At 42.7% G+C, this 19,657-nt stretch overlaps 1 protein-coding gene across 1 annotated transcript in view; it reads left to right on the top strand.

Annotated features, from left to right (window-relative positions):
- The window catches only part of ATP6V1H (ATPase, H+ transporting, lysosomal 50/57kDa, V1 subunit H), a 51,351-nt gene that overhangs the window by 19,878 nt on the left and 11,816 nt on the right, over positions 1 to 19,657 (top strand). Inside the window, exons 5-12 of the mRNA XM_015407711.1 lie at positions 4,738 to 4,851; positions 5,521 to 5,625; positions 7,051 to 7,092; positions 10,012 to 10,109; positions 11,737 to 11,929; positions 12,763 to 12,941; positions 15,576 to 15,701; positions 18,507 to 18,608. Of these exons, the coding sequence (XP_015263197.1) occupies positions 4,738 to 4,851; positions 5,521 to 5,625; positions 7,051 to 7,092; positions 10,012 to 10,109; positions 11,737 to 11,929; positions 12,763 to 12,941; positions 15,576 to 15,701; positions 18,507 to 18,608 (959 nt within the window). The remainder of the gene's footprint in view (positions 1 to 4,737; positions 4,852 to 5,520; positions 5,626 to 7,050; positions 7,093 to 10,011; positions 10,110 to 11,736; positions 11,930 to 12,762; positions 12,942 to 15,575; positions 15,702 to 18,506; positions 18,609 to 19,657) is intronic.

The raw sequence follows: 19,657 nt of genomic DNA, 5'->3' as shown, positions 1-19,657 counted from the left end.
TGTGTATGGATCTGTATTTTACTATTGGCCCATGTACAAAAATATGTAGAATATACTAGTAGTATAATCAGTGAAGTAAGGTTACATTTACAGCTACAAATAAGAATGGGTCAAACTGTTAATAAATGAAATGAGTCAACCTAATTTCTTTTGTACAAAATGATGTGTATCTATTCACGTGTTAGAAGTTACAGTCCATTGCACAGAATACCACAAACATTTCAAGGCTAAACTTTAGTATGTAGTATACATTGTTATTATAGCATTAATACAATCTATATATATAATAGACAAGTTGCCCCTTCCGTGCGGATATCTAAATCTGCACATCGGGGGCACTTGGGGGTCAGAGATTTTCCTGCACACTTGGAGTAGTCCCCAGGTGTGCAGAAAAATCTAAAAAGTTGAAAAAAATATACGGGGGATATTTAAATCCCCCCCAAAAGTAAAAGCATTCCCTGCGCATGTGCAGAGAACGCTCTGGCTGTTGGGGGGGAGGCTCGGCGGGCCCGGCGGCTGGGAGCCTCTTGGGCTTTGCCAACAGTGCCGGTGTGGGGGGCAGGGGAGAAGGATTGGTGGGCCCAGCAGCTGGGAGCCATGCAGGCCTTGCCATCGGTGCCGGGGGGTGGGGTGGGGGGGAGAAGGATTGACTGGCCCGGGCCTGGCCGTCGGTGCTGGGGGGGGGGAGGAGAGAAGGCTCACCTGTGGCTGCCTTCTTCTCCTCCACGTGGAGCTCCTTCTCCCCCCCACAAGTATCACGGGTCCCCGCTTTTTGTGTATAATAATAGGTAAAGGTTTCCCTTGCTCGAAAGCCAGTCGAATCCGACTCTAGGGTTGTGGTGCTCATCTCCGTTTCAAAGCCGAAGAGCCAGCGTTGTCCGAAGACGTTTCCGTGGTCATGTGGCTGGCATGACTAAACACCGAGGCGCACGGAACGCTGTTACCTTCCCACCGAAGTGGTACCTATTTATCTATTTGCAATTTCTTGCTTTCGAACTGCATAGTCAAATGCATATTATTAAGCTGTGATATTCCAAGTATCCATTTGCCCCAGGAACCTAATTTGAAGTATATAATACAAGTTAAATGTTTATGGAAGCAACTGAATGACCTGACCTGCTTGCATTGTACATGCTTATTGTAATCTTTAGTTTTGGTTACTGTAATGTGCTTTGCACAGAGTGGCCTTTGTTCAGAAACTTTTTCTGGTCTAGAATTTAGCAGCCTGAGTGATGATGTGAACTAGCTGGAGGAACCGGCTATACTTGTCTTCATGAAGCTACACTGGTGTCCTGATAAATTCTGGGTACAGTTCAAATTACTGCTGTTAATCAAATCCCAGGTCTTTTATAGGGCATCAAGATACTCTGAATGCCATCTGTACACCTGTTCCTTTAAAAAAAAAAAGCCTTCAGAGGAGCATTTGGCAGGCATTCTCTGTAACTGGAAAAATATTTCTGGGAGCAAACTGGCTTTATGTACATCATAAACACTGTTCTTTTTAGGAAGGTTTTTAAGGCTGAGTTACATTGATGATTAAAAACTTCCTATAAAGCATCATTTTTGCACTGGAGTTAGATTTGTAGATATTGTTATGAAATTGTTGCTAGTTCTCATCATGTGTTTCATTTCATTTCATTTGGCTGGTCTAGAAAATAAAAGCACCACCCTGATCAACAATTATGTTTTGTTTGACTATTTTATATTGCCCTATATTTGTAAGCTGTTTTGAAATCTAGGTAAGAATTCAAAATTACTGTTGGCTCCAAGCAGCATTTTGGCTGTTTAAAAAAAGGGAGGAGAAGGGTCCCCTGAGACCCCCAAGTAGGCCATGCTGGAGACCATGTGACCTACGTAGACCAAAGACATGTGGGATGGAGTTTGTAGCATTGAGAGGAATTAGGTGAGGTTGTTTGAAAAAACTGGCTGGATCCAACCCTAAGTATCCATTTCATACTTTAAGGATGTGACGGGCTACAGACTTAAATCTACCTGTAGATCCAGCTTCATGTAGAAGAGTATTAACAAGTACAAATGGGTTGAGGAAAGTAGCAGCAGTTTGCAGCATGGGGCACGGACAGTTGTTTGTCACTCTTTTTAAAACAAACCCCATATTTCTTGACTTGGGCAATTATATACAGATAGGGCTGATATTGTTAGAAATTAGTTGCATTACCTGTATTAATAAGCAATTCATTCTTTTTTTTTAAGAAGCTGTACTACCATAAGTATTATTTCCTAGTACTTTAAGTGGGAAGAACACTGTACAATCCTTCATGGCCTATCCCCTCAGTTGAAGGTCACTGTTATATGAGTCACCAGTTGCACCTGGTCAATTAATGTACCGATGGAGGAGCCTCCCAGAGGGCTCCACAGGCTCTGGCTCTTCATTAGGACATACTAGCTGTGCTTCAGAACTGCTTAAAATGTCACTGAGTAATAGTTTCTTAAGCCAGTTAGTTAATTTGCAACACAGTCAATTGACTGAAAGCTCTTAAATAGTAATCTGTCCTCTGAACTAGTAAATTAGTTAAGTCTGTGATTGCTCCTTCCTGTTTTCCATGTATCGTCATGTTTCCTCACATAAATAACATTGGCTGCAATCCTAAGTAAACTTACTAGGCAGGTAAGTCAGACTGAATTCAATGGCATTTACTTCTGAATTTACACTGCACTTGTTGTTTGGAGGGGATGGCAAATGTGCAGAGGGTAGCCTGGGACAGTTGGGACTCCATAGTCAGGAGTCTGCTGCATGTTTAAAGTTGTGCTTCTCCCTTTTGATGGATATGCCTAGAACGTGTTTGCATAAAATGTGAACTATCCCTAACTGATTTCACAGTACTCCCCTTGACCTAAATGTATATGCAGCCCTGTAGCCAAGGATGTTTTTGGAGGGGGGCACTGGGGGGCAGCCATTAAATCTCTTTCTGTATAGTTGAGCAAGGGGAACAGCCCACCCACCGGCCACTTTTCCTCTCCCTGCCCACTTCTGTTTCCTGCCCCTGCCCTGCCCCGCCCCTCTTCCCCGCCATGGCTGGTGATCCCCCCTTTCTGCTCCCGGGCTGCCTTCCAGCTCCCCCCTGCAGCCACCCTGTCCCACCCTCGTGCCACACCAGCTCATGTCACCTGGTGGAGGGCCTGAGTGCTCCCCTTTGTGCCTGGAGCAGTCCCAGCCTCCGCTGCTGCAGCACGCTGAAGGTGGAGGAGCGCCCAGCTGAGGAGGGGATAGAAGCCCATGGGGCTGCACTTGTTTGGCGACCGTTTTTGTGCTGGCAGCAGCAGCTGCTGCTTTTGTCCAGGCTGTGGGAAGAGCGAAGCCCCCTGGCTGGAAGGACCTGGCTGGACAGCCAGAAGGAAGCGCAACCGGCAGGAAGTGTGGGGATGCTGCAAATTGGATAGGGGGTGCTGCCTCAGTGTCCTACCACTGGCTATGGGCCTGTGTGTATGTCTGTATGAGAAAACCAGTTCTTGCTGTTTGGAAACTATTTTTTTCTAACAGAAGCATCTTCTTATGCATTTAAAGTAAATTGTTATGAGTAGTGGAAAATCACTTAAAATTTACTCTAATACTTTAGACTAAATTCTTGATGTGAATCAGCATGCTTAACAGGAGGATCTGGGATAGTATAAGAGCATGTACAGGCCGATTTTAATACTCAAATAACTACCTAACATGTTAGGTTTGTTCTAGACAAGAAAGCCAACACTGATGTTTAGGCTATGGATCTTCTGAGATGTTGGGTGTCCTGCCCAGATCAGGAATCCTACCCTGAAGCAGGACATAAGAAAACCTTTCAGAATCACACCAAGGTCCATTTAATCCAGTGTCCTGTTTCCCCAGCATTCAGTTAGATGCCTGTGGGAGTCTTGCAACCAGGGCCACAGAGAGGGTAACCTTTTCTAGCATTTGCTGTATGCTGCCATGGGATGGGCGTGCAGGTCACTGCACAGCGGCTTGAAGAGAGTCTTCAGTCAGTCCTTCTGTCTTGGGGATTAAATCCTGCTGACCAAAGGAAACCAGTGTTTTATTTCATGTGCTTGTCCCATGCATGTATCGTAATACTTCACACCTTTCTCTCAGTCATACCTGCCTCTCATCATCAGCAGGTTCTCCCTATTTATTTTGGTGTGGTACATGACTGACAAGGAGAGCTTAACGTCATCTTTTATAGGACAGCTTGAAAAGCATTAATACCTTTAGCAAGTGTTGCCTGGAATATTTTCTGTAGGTTAAACACACCTCTCTAGTCTTTCATGATATGGAATTTTCTCCAAACCTAAGATCATTTTCCCCCTCTGCTCTATTTTCCTGGCTTTTTCTTGAGATGAGAGGATGGAAGGCACTACTCCAGCACTCCAGTCAGTCCATACCATGGAGAGGAGGCGAATAATTTCCCTAATTTAATTTGAGTTTTTCTATCAATGTAACTCAATAGGATGCTTGTCTATGAGTCAGAAGCATAGTCTGTTGCCCAGAGGACGACTGCCTTCCCCGATGAGCTCCAGATCCTCCCCTCCCCCATGAACACTGCTGCTTGCTAGGCAGGCGTTCTTCAGGGGACCTTTGTCACTCCGTTTGCTTTTGTGCCGGTACCTGGCCTTGTATGCCTTTATTAAATAATCCTCTAGTTATGCTACTTTCCCCAATTTTCTTTATCAGTTTGAAACCCTTTGCAGTACTTGGTAATCTCCCGTAGTCTGGTAACAGCTGCACACTTCTCTGTCTTATCCTTACAGGAAAATCATCAACGTGTTAGTATTTTCTTTGACTATGCAAAACGAGGCAAGAATACTGCGTGGTCCTACTTCCTGCCCATGTTGAACCGTCAAGATCTTTTCACAGTGCATATGGTAAGGTTCCCATTGGTCAAGCAACCTGAATTTGGGAGGAGGAAGGAGACTTTTGAAAGGCAGCTCCTTACACTGTTGGAGGGCGTGGAGCGTTAAAGCCGCACAGGAAGTCTCTGGTCTGCAGTGCTGCAAAACTGTAAAGCTGGTTCTGTCAGTCCTTGAGAATACAGCTAAGGGTTGTATTGAAAGAATCCTCTGACACCACAACTCCAGTTTCCAAGGAAAGAGAAGAGAAGCCTTCTCAGCGCCTTCTCACCATTTATGACTATAAATGAACAAGTCCCAATTATATTGGTGAAAGAGATGCCGTGGCTGATAGATAGGCTACTTAGTTCTATTCTTAAAGGCTTGTCACCGTTGAACTTGCTGTCAGGGAAGTTCCCAGGCTACTCCTCTGACCATGCAGTCCACTGAGTGGGAGAAGGCAGGGACTGCTCACCACGCCATTTTCTCATAGGCCGTGCAGGTCAATTTGCTTTTAAATGTGTCAGCCTTTTGGTCCAAAAATATGGAGGACTAAACCTTGACATTCGTTTTATGTTTTAAAACTAAACCTTGATGATCTATGTTTTAACATTGCCCTTTAGCTGAAGTGTGTATCAGGATTCTTTACTTCAGTGTCTGCAGCTGTGCGAGGCTGAAGTTTTTATTTTCTGCATTGTCTTTCAGGCAGCCAGAATTATTGCTAAATTGGCAGCTTGGGGAAGAGAACTGATGGAAGGCAGTGACTTAAATTACTACTTCAATTGGATTAAAACCCAGCTGAGTTCACAGGTAGATAATAATAATGTAGTGGTTTTGTAAATTTTTTTGTACTAAAAACCAGACTGCTAGGATTTAACCTCAATAACAGTGGCATCCTAAACAGAGCCACACCCTTCTAAGTTTGCTGAAGTCTGTCAGCTTCGAAGGCTGCAACTGTGCTTTGGATGGCGGCGTCAAGGGCATATTCAATGAGAAATTCTACCGAACGGACTCGATAGAGCTTAACGGAGCTTGCAAAGAAGACCTTCCTGTTGGACTGATCACTTAATTGTTTTGAGTTCAAATCAAAATGGTTAAACTATGGTATTATGTGAGAATCATAATTTGCATACCTTTAATTACTGAAAAAATTCTAATAGTGTATAATGCATTGTCACGACTCAGGTGGGGTGTCACCTGACGCTGCCACCCCTCTGGATTTAGGTTCCCTTGAGAAGGCCCAGAGTACCCTCCCAAGACCTTCAGACCTCCCTTTTGGCCAAATAATAGGCGTGAGGACCAGTGTTCCCTCTAAGCTGAGTTAGTGTGAGCTAGCTCACAGTTTTTTAGCCTCCGGCTCACACATTTTTGTCTTAGCTCAGGAGAGGTGGCTCCAGAGCAAACTGATTTATGCAGGAGCCAAATGGCTCGCTCACAACTTTAATGCCAGCAGCTCACAAAGTAGAATTTTTGCTCACAAGGCTCCACAGCTTAGAGGGAATATTGGTGAGGACCAGGCAGAGTGAAACAAGAAAAAGGTTTATTTTATAGGAGGTCAAACAACAAGGTGGAGAATAATAACAGTAAGTGGGTGAAAAGAAAAGAAATCAAATGCCCTAACGCGTCTAAATATACACTGTCCCTAGCTCACTATCTCAAGTGGCCTTACACTACTCACCCTGTCCTCAGGATGAGGGTCTCTCCCCTGCAGCAGCCTGCCTTCCGGCTCTGCCCTCTGGAAGAAAGAACAACTCTTCCTGCTGCTCCAGAACTTTTATTCCAAGCCCTCCTCTTTTCCTATCGGTCCATTTTGGCTCCAAAACCTCCCAGGGGCTTCTGGGAGTTGTAGGCCCAGCCTCACCTACTTCTAGCCTCACCTACTAGGCTCTCGGGCCTAGTAGGCCTCTGGTAGCACAGCCCAGATCATGACATGCATTAGTAGAGCCAGTGTGGTTAGAGCTGAGCACCTGAGAATCCCAGTGCAACTCCAGGTTGTATCCCATAGCTAATTCAGAATCACTATGCCAAGACAACATGCTTGGAACCACCATGTCGATCACCTGATATGTGATTCCAGTGTATTGAGATGGTGCTGCTGTTAGGTATTGATGGCAAAAATGCTCCGTCTTTTTGTGTATCTGTTCAGGTGTGCATGTAGTATTATACATGAGGGATTATCTCCTAGTGTACTTCACTGAGAATCTTTAGAACCTAACTTTTCCCCTTATATACTAGAAACTACGTGGTATTGGAAGTGCTAATGAACCTGGAACTGATGTAAGTATCGTACGTATTTTGATAAGTTCCTGTTGAAATATTGTTTGTGGGCAGTTTTGTGAATAGTGGACACTGATGCTGGGAATGTTCTTAAGGAACCCGTATTTAAATATATATTCAGAGGTCTTGCATTTGAAGTAGCCTTTTTCACAGATCAAATCAAGGTTTGGTCTCTGTGAAATCAAATGGCTTTCTCCTAAGACCAACTATCTGAACAGTAAACACCTGGTTGTTTTCAGGGTGAACCAGGTGATCCGTGGGGCAGCATGGCGACTCTGCCAGTGGTGGGATGCAGCCTTTTGCTTGAGTACATCAGGACAAAATAAGTGTGCTCCCCATGTTAAGGCAAGGAAAGAGCCTAGCACTAGGTAGATGTAGGAGTGTGTTAATGATTATAGCTTAGTCTATAGCTCATAAGTATACTTACACAAAAGTCCCACAGTTCAGCGAGACTCTGGGAGTATATTGTGGATTGCAGTATTAAATCCTTTGTAGTAAAGAGAATGTGGGATTTGATGAGAGTAGTATCCTGGGGTGCTGTTGAGAGGCACTTATCCATGGGTATTCCTATGCACTCCAGTAACTCGTGAACTGGGATTAAGTAGCACTTGAAGGGCACGCTCAGAGAAAGCTGAGAGTCTCATAACTCTCCCAAGAGGGTAGAAAGCACACTGATGTATATGTTGTAGTGAATGTCCAAACTGTGAAATCCACTTAAAGAGCTGTTGTCAACCCCCTTGAGCTTTTTATGAACATCCAGAAATACACAGCTTGGCCACTGGCCACAGGCAATTGGCTCACAAGCGCTTGTCGACATTCATGGGTGAAACGCTGTAATTTTGGCCCTGCACCACATGCATGTGGCATTGATAGCATTTTAAAGGATCGTACCATACCTGCTCTGGAGTTTGCTTAATGAAGCAAACTACAGAGCACGGCAGAAGACAGGAGGGCCTGGCGTGATGTGGTCCATGGGGTCGCGAAGAGTCAGACTGGACTGTGCGACTCAACAACAACAACAACAACAATACCTGCAATGAAAAGGGTGAGGTTATGGGTATAAATATGCTTTACTCTTTGTGAAATTTTAAATTTTGTTTGGTCTGCATTTTCTTAGACTGGGGATGTAGATGTGATATTTTTCTTTTCCTTTTAGTTCCTATCTGAGAATGAGATGAAGATCAAACGGTGTTTTTTTTGTGATCTTTGGCTGTCCCTACAGGTTTTTCCTGTACTTGTCCCATAAAACTGTACCTTGATTCTTTTTATCAGAGTGCAGATCACATAGTCTGTCTTAAAGAGCATGGCAGAAACAGTACTAATGTTTAAAAGGCAAACTCTCTGATTATTCACTGTAGTTAATGAAAGGGGGGATGTTATACGAGTGCTGTGAAGAATGTAAGAGTCATGTTTATGCAAATCTTGCATTTCATAAAAACTACTCTTTCAGCATTGAATTCACTTGTCAGGTACATGCTTACTGTAATGGTTATGGATCAGTAGTTCTAAAAAGCTAAAAATACCAAGGCTGCATTCAGTGACATGCCTTTCGTCTCAAAACTGTAGTACTCAGAGTTGCCACTAGGTGTCTCCAAGAAATAAAAACATTCAAATCAAACTCAAGCAGCTTAATTTGTTCTTGGAATGGGGGGTAGGGTCATGGCTCATGACTAGTAATATTATTATTGGATCATTCATCCTTGGATCATCCTTTTTTTCTCCGCCTTTCCTCTGGTAAAGAAACTGCTGGCTTATATTTCACACCTGGGTTAAAAAGAACACCTCTGAGCTGTAAGGGCGGGATCTTTGACAAAGTGGCAAAGCACCACTATAAGTTTGGAATACTGACTTGAGTGAAAACAAAACTAGAGCTTACCAAGGTTAGTAATCCAAAGAACTTTGGAAAATCAGCAAGTTCAAGCAGGCCAAATAATAGGAGTAAGAATTGGGATGCTGTCACTTGGCTTCCAAGCCATGAACTAATGGTAAAACAAACACCGATGTCACACTTCACATGACTTGAAAGTTCAAGGATCCTATGAAAGCTGTATAGGAATATTACCTTTGTGAGAGGGTGCATTAATAGTAGCAATTCTGTAATAGTTCTGGGGAATGTGTGTTTCATAATACAAACGTGGCCTCACAGATCAGTCTCTGGTTTGCGTATTTGGAATCTTTGCCAGTGATTTGTAAAGCAGATGCTCTTATATCTTGCTTCTGAAAATGAAGCATTACCTATCAAATCATGTGTCCTTAGGTGCATGTTTTTATTCTTATTGTCCATGGTATATTTTTCATTAAATTTTTATAAAACAGGCTGACCTGGGAAAGGGTTTTTTGAAGAGAACAAAGGGTTAGATCCTACCAGCTTTTCCACAGTCTCCCCCTGCTTCGTCCTGTGTGGCTCTTGACCAATGGGTTCCACATTCCCTGGCAGGAAGAAAAAAAAGAAGGAGCTTACCTTCCATCTTTTGCCAGCAAAAAACTGGCAGGATCTAACAGGGGGGAAAAATCCTGTAAAATTATTCAAGCTTGGATGTGGCATTGATCTCATCCTGCTTTCTGAGGTGTTCAGAATGTATCACACTCTTAGGAATACACTTCAGTCCGTGCTAGGTAACTTTCTTTTGAAGCACTATCTGCTACCAGCTTAAGCTAGAGCACTGATAAATAAGATGATTAATGGCTTGACTGCATGACTTGGTAAACAAGATTGAGGATGCTTTTTGCAATAGCGGCTGGATCCAACTGTGGCAAAACATCAGGCACTGGCAATGATGGGCTCATTTTATATTCCCATGAAGGAGGCATAGACATCTGCCTGCAGGGCTCTTAACTGTTCTCTCTCTCTCTCTCTCTCTTGGCAGGATGGCATAGTAAATTAGGAGTTCTTACAGTATTTTATAATCTTTCGTTTAGAGCTCACAATATGTTCAATGTGTTGCTGGATGCCTGCAGCTGATGCTCAGGGTCAATGAATACCGTTTTGCATGGGTGGAATCTGATGGGGTGAACTGGTGAGTATGTGAGGCACAGGAAAACTTAAACTTCTTATATATGAACAGCATGTTTTCTGAGGGCTGATGGTGCATCAGACTGTTTTGTTTGGCTTGTTTTTAATTCCTCAGAAGCACGTTTACATTGATATCCTAAACCAATGTAAGACTCATGTCTCTCATTCTGGGGGTTACAATTGTCACAATCTATGTCTCCTCTAACAGCCCGCTCACTCCCTTCCACCTGCTCTTTGGCTTGACATCTGAGCCAGGCATTGTGGGGAAATTTTTACCTAGTTTTGGCTTCTCCTGTCCTGTTGGATCAGATCTAGGGTGGCAACCATCACCAGAGAGATTCTATTCTTGGAAGATAAAACAGGCTACCTAGAGTTAACTCACACTTCTCTGAATATCCTCCAATTTTTCTTGGTTGTGGGATGGGTCAGTCTCTGCCCCTCTCTGAATCAGCTTGCTGAGGCTCATCTCCCCTGTGTCGTGTGGACATGACAAAGGGGTACATTGCTGTGTGCCTCTGTTTCTGTGATTGCAGACTGGAGAGTATTCCCTGGTACAGACCAATGACAATCCATTTCTGGCCCTCATTCCGCCCATTTGGGGCAATTTGTCACTGTGCAAAAGCATGGTCTTCCATCAGAAGAAAGGTGACAACTTAGGGGGTGCTTATTCATTTTATTTAGTTTAGTGGATGGTGCACGGCCTGACTGGATTTCCCAAGTCATGCATCGCCCTAAAGCTGCCACTCTGCCCCTTTATTGCAGCTGGGGATCTGATGACACCTTCAGGCAAATGAGCATTTATTATTTTAGCATCAGAGTGACCATCATTCATAGCAATAGTTCTGTATGGGAACTAGAGGTCTTGAACAGAACTTTCAGTAGCCTCACCAGAAAATAAACAGTCCCATTACTGGAAGCTATGATAATTTTAGGAACTGTATGTAGCTCACATACAACTTCTTCTGCAGTCACAGATACAAAAACTTGCATTCTTGTGCATTTATTAGAGGATATAAGTCATTCAATTGACTTACTTTTGAGTAAATGCTTAAGATTGCACAGCAGATAAATTATGTGCTACGTAGGAAAACTGTTGTTTCTAAACCCTTTTCTAACACAAGACTGGAGTGCAACATAGAAGTTTATTGCCAGTTTCAGAGCTTCTGTTTTCCCACTAGCTGTGTGTTGAAAGCACATTAACATAAAACCTTGAAATAGAACCATCTTATTTAAGTTGCGATTCGTGTGGAAATTTCAGATCTGTATAATCCTGGAGCAGCTGCAGTCCCTCCAGAATTTCCCGTATCAGTCCAGATTGAGTGATCATCTACCATTTGGCTTTGTTTAGAGTCTGTCTCCTGAATCATAAGGGAACATTTTCACAAGTGCGCCGAGTCTGGATGTGGACATTTCAGTACTCAATAAACTAGTACTCATGACTGAAGTGTTTCCAAATGGCCTTAGAGAAAGAACAGCTTTACCCTTTGTGATATTTTAGTCTTTTGGAGTTTTTTTTTGTGGTAAGTGGCGTTATAACAGGGTGCTGGGAACGCGGATGCTTAAAGTCACAAATGCAAAGTGTTCTCTTCTGCTGAGTGAAATGTTTTCATGTGACCTTTCCCCCCCTCCAGTATCATGGGCGTGCTGAGTAACAAATGTGGTTTCCAACTCCAGTATCAGATGATCTTCTCTATCTGGCTGTTGGCATTTAGTCCTCAAATGTGTGAATATTTGCGACGTTATAATATTGTCCCAGTCCTGTCAGACATTCTCCAGGAGTCTGTGAAAGAGAAAGTAACCAGGATCATCCTTGCAGCATTCCGGGTGAGTTCCAGGTGTGGACTAGAAAGCCTTTATACAGAAAAAGTTCTTGCTGTGGAAGGAAAGCCAGGAGAGGGGGCTGTAGCTCAGTGGTAGAATGCATATTTTGTATGCAAAAGGCCTACATTCAATCCCTCACACCTCCAGTTAAAGGATCTCAAATAGCAGGTATGGAGATGGACATTTCTCTTCCTGAGACTTTTGAGAGCTGCTGTCAGTCAGAACAGATTATCCTGAACTGGACGGACCAATAGTGTCACTCAGTATAAAATCATTTCATGCTTCCATGAGCACTGTTCCATAGTTTGTCACCTGTCCCACATTTCAGAAATGTGGACAAGGCCCTTGCCCGGTGGGGCTTGTGCTTGGCATGTGGTTCCCCCCTTTAAATGGCAGCTGCCAGAAGAATGGGTAAGCAGCAAACTTCCCTGAGGTGCAGAATTCATGCCAGGGATGGAAGTAAATGTGGATTCTTTGGTTGATGGTAACTGCACATTTGGTTCTCCACAAGCTGTGGAGTGAGCACCATTGTACTAATACATGTCTTCTTGAGCTTGATAATTGAAATAGTAAAAAAAAAAGTGTTACAGGTAGTATCTTGAAGAGTGGTCTCCTCTGCTAGAATTGAAGTCCACCATCCTATCTCAGCTCCTTCCACCTATTTGCACATCTTCTTTTGGTAGTTTGTCTTAAAGTATGCTAGTTGGAAGTGATTGGGGAAATTCCCACGTATAGTGCCCTTTGATTGTGTTAGTGCAGGGAAGTTAAGAAGTCTTCTTCAATTATGGTAGTCAGGGTTTTTCATGAAGACATTTTATTACTTGTTGTCTTTCCAGAATCTTCTAGAAAAGTCTACTGAAAGAGAAACCCGCCAGGAGTATGCTCTTGCTATGATCCAGTGCAAAGTTCTAAAGCAGCTGGAGAACTTGGAGCAACAGAAATATGATGATGAAGATATAAGTGAGGATATCAAGTTTCTACTGGAGAAGCTGGGGGAGAGTGTCCAGGACCTCAGGTAAATTCACCCGTGGCGCTTAGTAACAGAATCTGTATGCAAATTCATTTATTTCTTCTTTCCAAAAACTTTTAAGTGATGTATAACAAATGGCTTTTAGCCATCCTAACATCATTAAAACAATGTTAAAGTCACAATAATAATTAAAGATGAGTTCAGTTATTCAGATTATAGTTGACAAGGAGGGTGTAAAACCTCAGCCAACAAACTCATTAGTGTATCATATTCACTTTAAAAACCCTGTAAAAGAGGCTTTCTTCATTGGTGGAACAGCTAAATAGATGGAGCCAAACAATCCTCTCAGGACCAAAAACATTGGGTTACCTATGAAGAAAGCCATGCTACTGATGAAGCTTATCCGGGTCTCCCTACAAGATGAAACCTTAAGTAGAGCCTCCCTGAGTGATCTCTGTGCACGAGGGAGAAGGATCTCTGTGGGAGTAGATTCTGCGATGGACTTGGGCCCACAGCATTTAGGACTTTCAAGGTCAAGGTCAGTGCCTTTAACCTGGTCTGGAAAAAATAGGAAGCCCGTGCAGTTCTTCCACTATTGTGATGTGGTATATCTGTTCCTGTGCTCACTAGCCAAGAGTCTGCCTATGGCATTTTGCACTAGTTGGAGTTTTCCAATCATATTTCAAGACAGGAGGAATTGTATTATCCTGATCCAGAGGTTGCCAAGGCATGAATGACTACAGCAGGGTGTATTTGGTCTTTCAAAAGAGGTTTCGGCTGAAATGTCAGCTAAAGCTGAAAAAGGTATCCATGTCTTCTGCTGCTGCCTGGGAGTCTAGGGGCAGCAGATGATCCAGAATTGCCCCGAGCTGTGAATCTCTCAAGAACAACATAATCCCATCTATGGGCATTTCACCTTCCATTCTCATTCTAGGACTGAATTATTTGGACAGGGTGAAATAGAGTTGGGTGTGTTCTGCATATTGGTGACCCTGAATTCCATGCCTCCTGCTGACTTCACCTAGCGGTTTCACATAGATGCTGAGAGTTGTGGGTGATAACGTTGAACCCCATAGGAATCCACAGGCTTATTCCCTTGGAGTCAAGTAGTAATTATCCAGGACTAACTCCTTGAACCTTCCCCCAGAAAAGAACAGAGCCACCTCAAAGTGTTCCCCTCCCCCGATAACATGTTCAATGCCATCAAAAGCCACTGAGAGATCATGAAGAATTAGCAGAGTTTCCCGGTCCCTGTCTTTTTCCCAGTCAAGGCAACCAAGGCAGTCTGAGTTCCCAAACCCAGCTTAAACACAGACTGAAATGGATCTAGACAGGGAGTGTGTGTTAGTTACTGGCCTTTCTTTCAGGCAGGGGCTTCAGGCTCATCGTGTCCAGCCTTCATAGAAACAGACAAACAGCTTGAAAATGCAGGTGTGCTTAGTGTGGTGGCATTCTGACCAAGGAAAAGCTTGGAGGTACAAATTACATGTCCAAGTTGATCGTGTTAATATCCTGCTTTGGGGGGCATTCAGTCACTTTAGAGTTACAACTGACTTCTCTGTACAGCACGATTCAGTAGTACCTGCCAGCAAGAGGCACAGCCTCAAGCATTTATTTATTTTTCTTGGACAAGTAAGAGGTTTGTTTAATGAGAATGTTTATCGGGAGTCGCACATACAGTAGCCTAATTGGGGAAACTTTCACTAATGAGATTCTGCCCTTGTATTTTAATGAGGGACGAGTTGGATAACTGTATTTTCTTTCTGGCAACACACTTTACATTTACATTTCTACTGATCACCCTCAACCCCAGTGAAACCAACGTTCAGCAGTATTACCGCAATACAATATCGAGAAGTCAAGAGAGCAGGGAAGGTGCCCCTCCCCCAGTGCCGGATTTACGCATAAGCTAAATAAGCTACACCTTAGGGCCTCGCAATCTGCTGGGGCCTCAAATAAAAACACAATATAAAAAATGATTTCAAATATTAAAAAGGCGTATATATTTTAAATTTTTCTGAGACCAGCTGATGTAATTTAAAACAGTAGGGGGCCTCTGGGTTTTGTATAGCTTAGGGCCTCAGCAAGTCTAAATCCGGCCCTGCCCTCCCCCAACCTTACCACAAAAACTTTGGAAAAGCAGAGTTGGCTTTATCCAGTGCCTGAAGCTAAAATGAGTAGATGCCAAGTAGACAAATGCAGGCAGCCATTCTAAGTTCTCCTAGTTACTGTGGCTCTAAATGCAACTTTGTAACTTGCAGTGATCCTTACATTGCTTCATAAGTGCTAGGGGAGCGTCAAGTGGAACCTTCCTCTCTTTTTCTTAAATCTGAAGCGAGCCAATGTGGTGTAGTGGTTAGAGTACTGGACCAGGATTTGGGCGATCCAGCTTTGAATCCCCACTCTGTCTTGAAAATGCGCTGGCTGACTTTAGCTCAGTCATGCACACTCAGCCTAACCCACCTCACAGGGGCGTTGTGCAGATGAAAGGGTGGGAAAGAGAATTATGTAAGCTGCTTTGGGTCCACATTGAGGAGAAAGTTGTATAGTATAAATGACGTAAATAAATCTGCAAACCTAATTAGTGCTTTGCAGTTTGCATTCATCCTACCGTATTTTGTTACTGCATTTATGAACATCAGATTTATTTCTCTCTCTTGTGTTCTCTCTGCCTTGCAGCTCATTTGATGAGTACAGTTCAGAGCTTAAGTCAGGAAGACTAGAGTGGAGTCCCGTGCACAAATCTGAGAAATTCTGGCGAGAGAATGCTGTAAGATTAAATGAAAAGAACTATGAGCTATTGAAGTAAGTTTTTTTCCTGGCTCTCAAAAACTTCTGGGTGTTTTTTTTTTTGTTCCACTTAAAACAAAACAAAAAAACAGTTGGAATGGCTGTATTGTTTAAAATAACCAAAGTGCAGTTGGGAATTAATAGCCCAGCACCAGGTAGAGGAGCTGCGGTTTTATTTTCTTGAGCTAAAGAATGACCTGGGGCTCTCCAAGGCTTTGTCCTTGCCCAGTGGAACACTTGATTCCTTTCCTTTAAACAACATGTCTCCATGCTGTATTGCATCTGAGTTTTGTATTGTAAAATGCCCTAACCTGTAGCTACCCAAAGGTACAATGAGACATCCTGGAGTTGGCTTAAATGTTTCTGTTTTAATGGTGGTCCCTTACCAGCTCAGAAGAGAAACTTTCATTCCGACTCCATATATAAGTTACACCTTCTGCATTATCTTATACACCATATGATCAATAAAAGTATATCTGTATCTGACATACTGTCCTCACTTGCAAGTATGCTTAATGCTCCCAACATGCTCTTTAAGTGTTAATCTTCCTCCTGTGTAGGTTAGGAACAACAATGAAACTACAGTCACGGTTATATCGATGTATATTAAGATCTAAACTCAGAATTTTAATTTTTTTGGTATTTTTTGTTGGTGTGCGTGTGTGCCTGGAAATAATTGTTGAGTTCTGGTGACCCCTTGTGGGGCTTGGCCATTTCAGAGAGGTAGCTTGCCATTGCCTGCCTCTGCATCCCAGCCTTGGTATTCCTTGGAGGTCTCCCTAATTTTACTTTCTCTAAATCTGAATGCTCCTTTTAATCACTATGGCTAGTAGCCATTGATAGAACTATTCTCCATGGATCTCTCTAACCCTGTTTTAAAGCCATTTATGCTCACCATGCCAGCTGGCAGTGAATTCCACAATTAATTACTCATTCAGGAAAGGTCTTTTGTCCATCCTGAGTCTATTGCTCATCAACTTCATGGGGTCCCTCAATTTCTGGTATTGTGGAAGAGGGAGAAAAAGTTCTCTGTATCCCCTTTTTTCACCCTTGCATAATTTTTACAAACATCTGTCATCATGTCCCCTTTTTGTGATCGTTTTTTCTAAACTGGAAAGTCCCAGACTGAAAAGTCCTCATAGAAAAGGTGCTCCAGCCCCATAACCATCTTGTTTGCACTCTTCTGCATTTTCCCTCAGTTCTTCAATATCTTTCTTTTTTTTTTTTTGAGGTGTGGAGATCAGAATTGCGCACAGTATTACAAATGGGCCCACAACTATACAAGGGCATGTCCAATATTGGCTGTTTGATGATTTAATAATCCCCAGCGTGGAGTCACGTACACTGAGTTGACATTTTCTTCAAGCTATACACTACAGCCCCAAGATCTTTTGCTCTCAGTCTATGCCACTTCACAGCATTTTGGAGCTTGAGTTAGTTTGTAAGAACCATACTTTACCTTAAAAGAAAGGTTTGTGATCCCCGAATTTGAAACACAAGTAAAAATGTTCACATTCAAGAGCCCTTTGGAAACAATTGGGGATTCTTTATGTCATATTCTTGCCTCTTTTAACAATGCTTGAACTCTGAAACTCAGAAGGTCCGTTTAAGATAATGGCTTAACACAAAGCTTCCATTCAAGTGTGGTTTTTCATCAGTGACCATATCACTCTCAAAATATTTGAATCTGGGCTAAGCGGTCAGTGAAGTTTAATAGACCTTCTTGGAAGGTCAAATATTGTCTTTTCAAAAGGAGGTACTCTTTCCAGTATCCATAATATTTTAATTGAGGCAAAGTGCCTCTGAGGGCTTTGAGTGTGAACTAAATTGCTTTAGTTGTCTTGCTTTCATACAAGCATAACGTTGACTTGCTTCTATACAAGCAGGAACTATCTTAATTTTTAAAAAGTGACTCTTTTTCCATCCAGGAATGTATAATGAAAAGAGAGGTGACAAACAAAAAAATTATCTCTCCCCTGCTCTCTGCTGTATTTGGCATGTAAAACTCAACTGCCTCAAACTCTGCCCCCCCCCCCCCCAAAAAAAAAAATTGTGGTCCTGTCACTTGTTATAACTGCTGTTTAGCTTCTTTTTCAAAATATATGACTGTTTAAATATAGTTCTTGTCAATTTTATGTACCTATTTTACCCCTTTTGCATTCTCTTTTGGTCAAGACTTCGGTCATATAGACCCGTAATAAATTGAATTGAATATAGTTCTCTGCAATTTTTCTAAAGTGCTTAAATAGCGTTCAGTAGAGTTGTTTTGTATATCCCTGTTGCTGGTATGTTGTGCACAACTGGAGCCTTTTGGTCACAGACAAAACTAAGAATTTCTTTCGAAGTAAAGTTCATCAGCATATTAGATTTATTCATATCTTCTTAGGCAATGGTATCAGCAAAACGTCTACACTGTGTTTTGTTTTTATCCTACCCTTGCTGCAAAGAGATGGGGGCAGCCAAGATCATCTAGTGAGCTTCATGGCGAAGTATGGATTTGAACTCTTGGTCCTCCAGTTCTAATTTGACAGTCTGAGCAATCTGCCACACTGGGTTGCCATTCTCTGCTTCTCTTCTGTTTATCAGCAACAGGCTTTGTATCTTTTGGGTAGCTTAGCTTTGTATACTCTTCATGAATAACAGTACTGGTCAGGCTAAATTGATCATTAAGAAAATCAAAAAAAGATATTGGTTGAAATGGGTAGGCCATTTCTACCCTACTTATAGTGGGGCTGAGCAGAGAGGGGTTTATCTAGTTCTTTTTAACTAGCACTTTTTGGAGAATGGACTTTTTACTGTCTATTTAAAATCTTCTTGTAGAATTCTGACAAAGCTTCTGGAGGTATCGGATGACCCTCAAGTCCTGGCTGTAGCTGCTCACGATGTGGGAGAATATGTCCGGCACTATCCTCGAGGGAAACGGTATGGAAACCTTCGTCTTGCATTGCAATTAATGGCTAAACCATGAGCTTGCATGGAAGGATTTATTTGACTACTTGACAGACGTATTTATTGATTGACTTTATTTATATTCTGCCTTTCTCACTGAGACTCAAGGCAGATGACACAGTCAACACAATCAACAGGATAAGACATCTGATAAGCAAGGTTAATAGGACTAGGATTACAGCAACCTGGGACAAGGCATAAAGTATTAAACATAATATATAATACCATTTTCTGCATTGTTATAAAAGTATGAAATCAAAGCAGCTAGAGTAGGATAATATATGCAGTGGTGTAGTTCACAGCCCAGTGCCCTTTATAAAAGCACCATGCTGAGGCATAGCTGTTATTACCTGTATAAAAATGCTCTTCTGAACAATTCTGTTTTATGTAGTTTGCCCACGTAGGCAAGGGTTTCAGGAGTGGGATAAAAACTTACATCACAGTACATTTGTTAGTGTTTAGGATGCCACAAGGCTTCTTGTTTGGCACAAATTGAGGTACTTTTCATACTTGATGCATGCTTTTGAAAAGTTAGGCTGCTTTGATATGGGAATACAGAATACATCCCCACCCTAACCACAGCAGCAAGGGTTATTGGAACAGATGAGAACAGCATCCATCCACATGCCCTGTCCCTATGTTGCTCTCTCCTGCCGCTAACTTTGCCCCTCCCCCTTGACTTCGGCAGTATCTGTGCAGAACTACACAGTTCTGCGGAACCACAGCCCAGCAGGACCCCCTTTCCCAGCCATTCTGAGAAGCTGCAGTGTGACTCTGGCAGGAAAGAAGAAAGTCCTTTAAAGGGGCAGATAGGGTGTGTGTGGGGCGGGGGGGGATGCAGAATTTAGCTCTACCATTTTGAAAGTGGGATTTCCTTCCCATATTGGCTTGAGAGGAGTGTCCACATAGACGCTTCACCTCCAGCCATGTCACAGTTCCTCCCGTTAATTGGATCAAATGAAGTGGGAATGCCCCAGGAGGTCCACAAGTGATGCTTAGAAGGAGCACAGTGTCATCTAGAT

Source organism: Gekko japonicus, unplaced genomic scaffold, assembly GCF_001447785.1.
Source record: "Gekko japonicus isolate JY-2015 unplaced genomic scaffold, Gekko_japonicus_V1.1 scaffold1822, whole genome shotgun sequence".
Lineage (NCBI taxonomy): Eukaryota > Metazoa > Chordata > Lepidosauria > Squamata > Gekkonidae > Gekko > Gekko japonicus.
The sequence above is the reverse complement of the archived record's forward strand: the minus strand, read 5'-3'. Positions and strand labels throughout refer to the sequence as shown.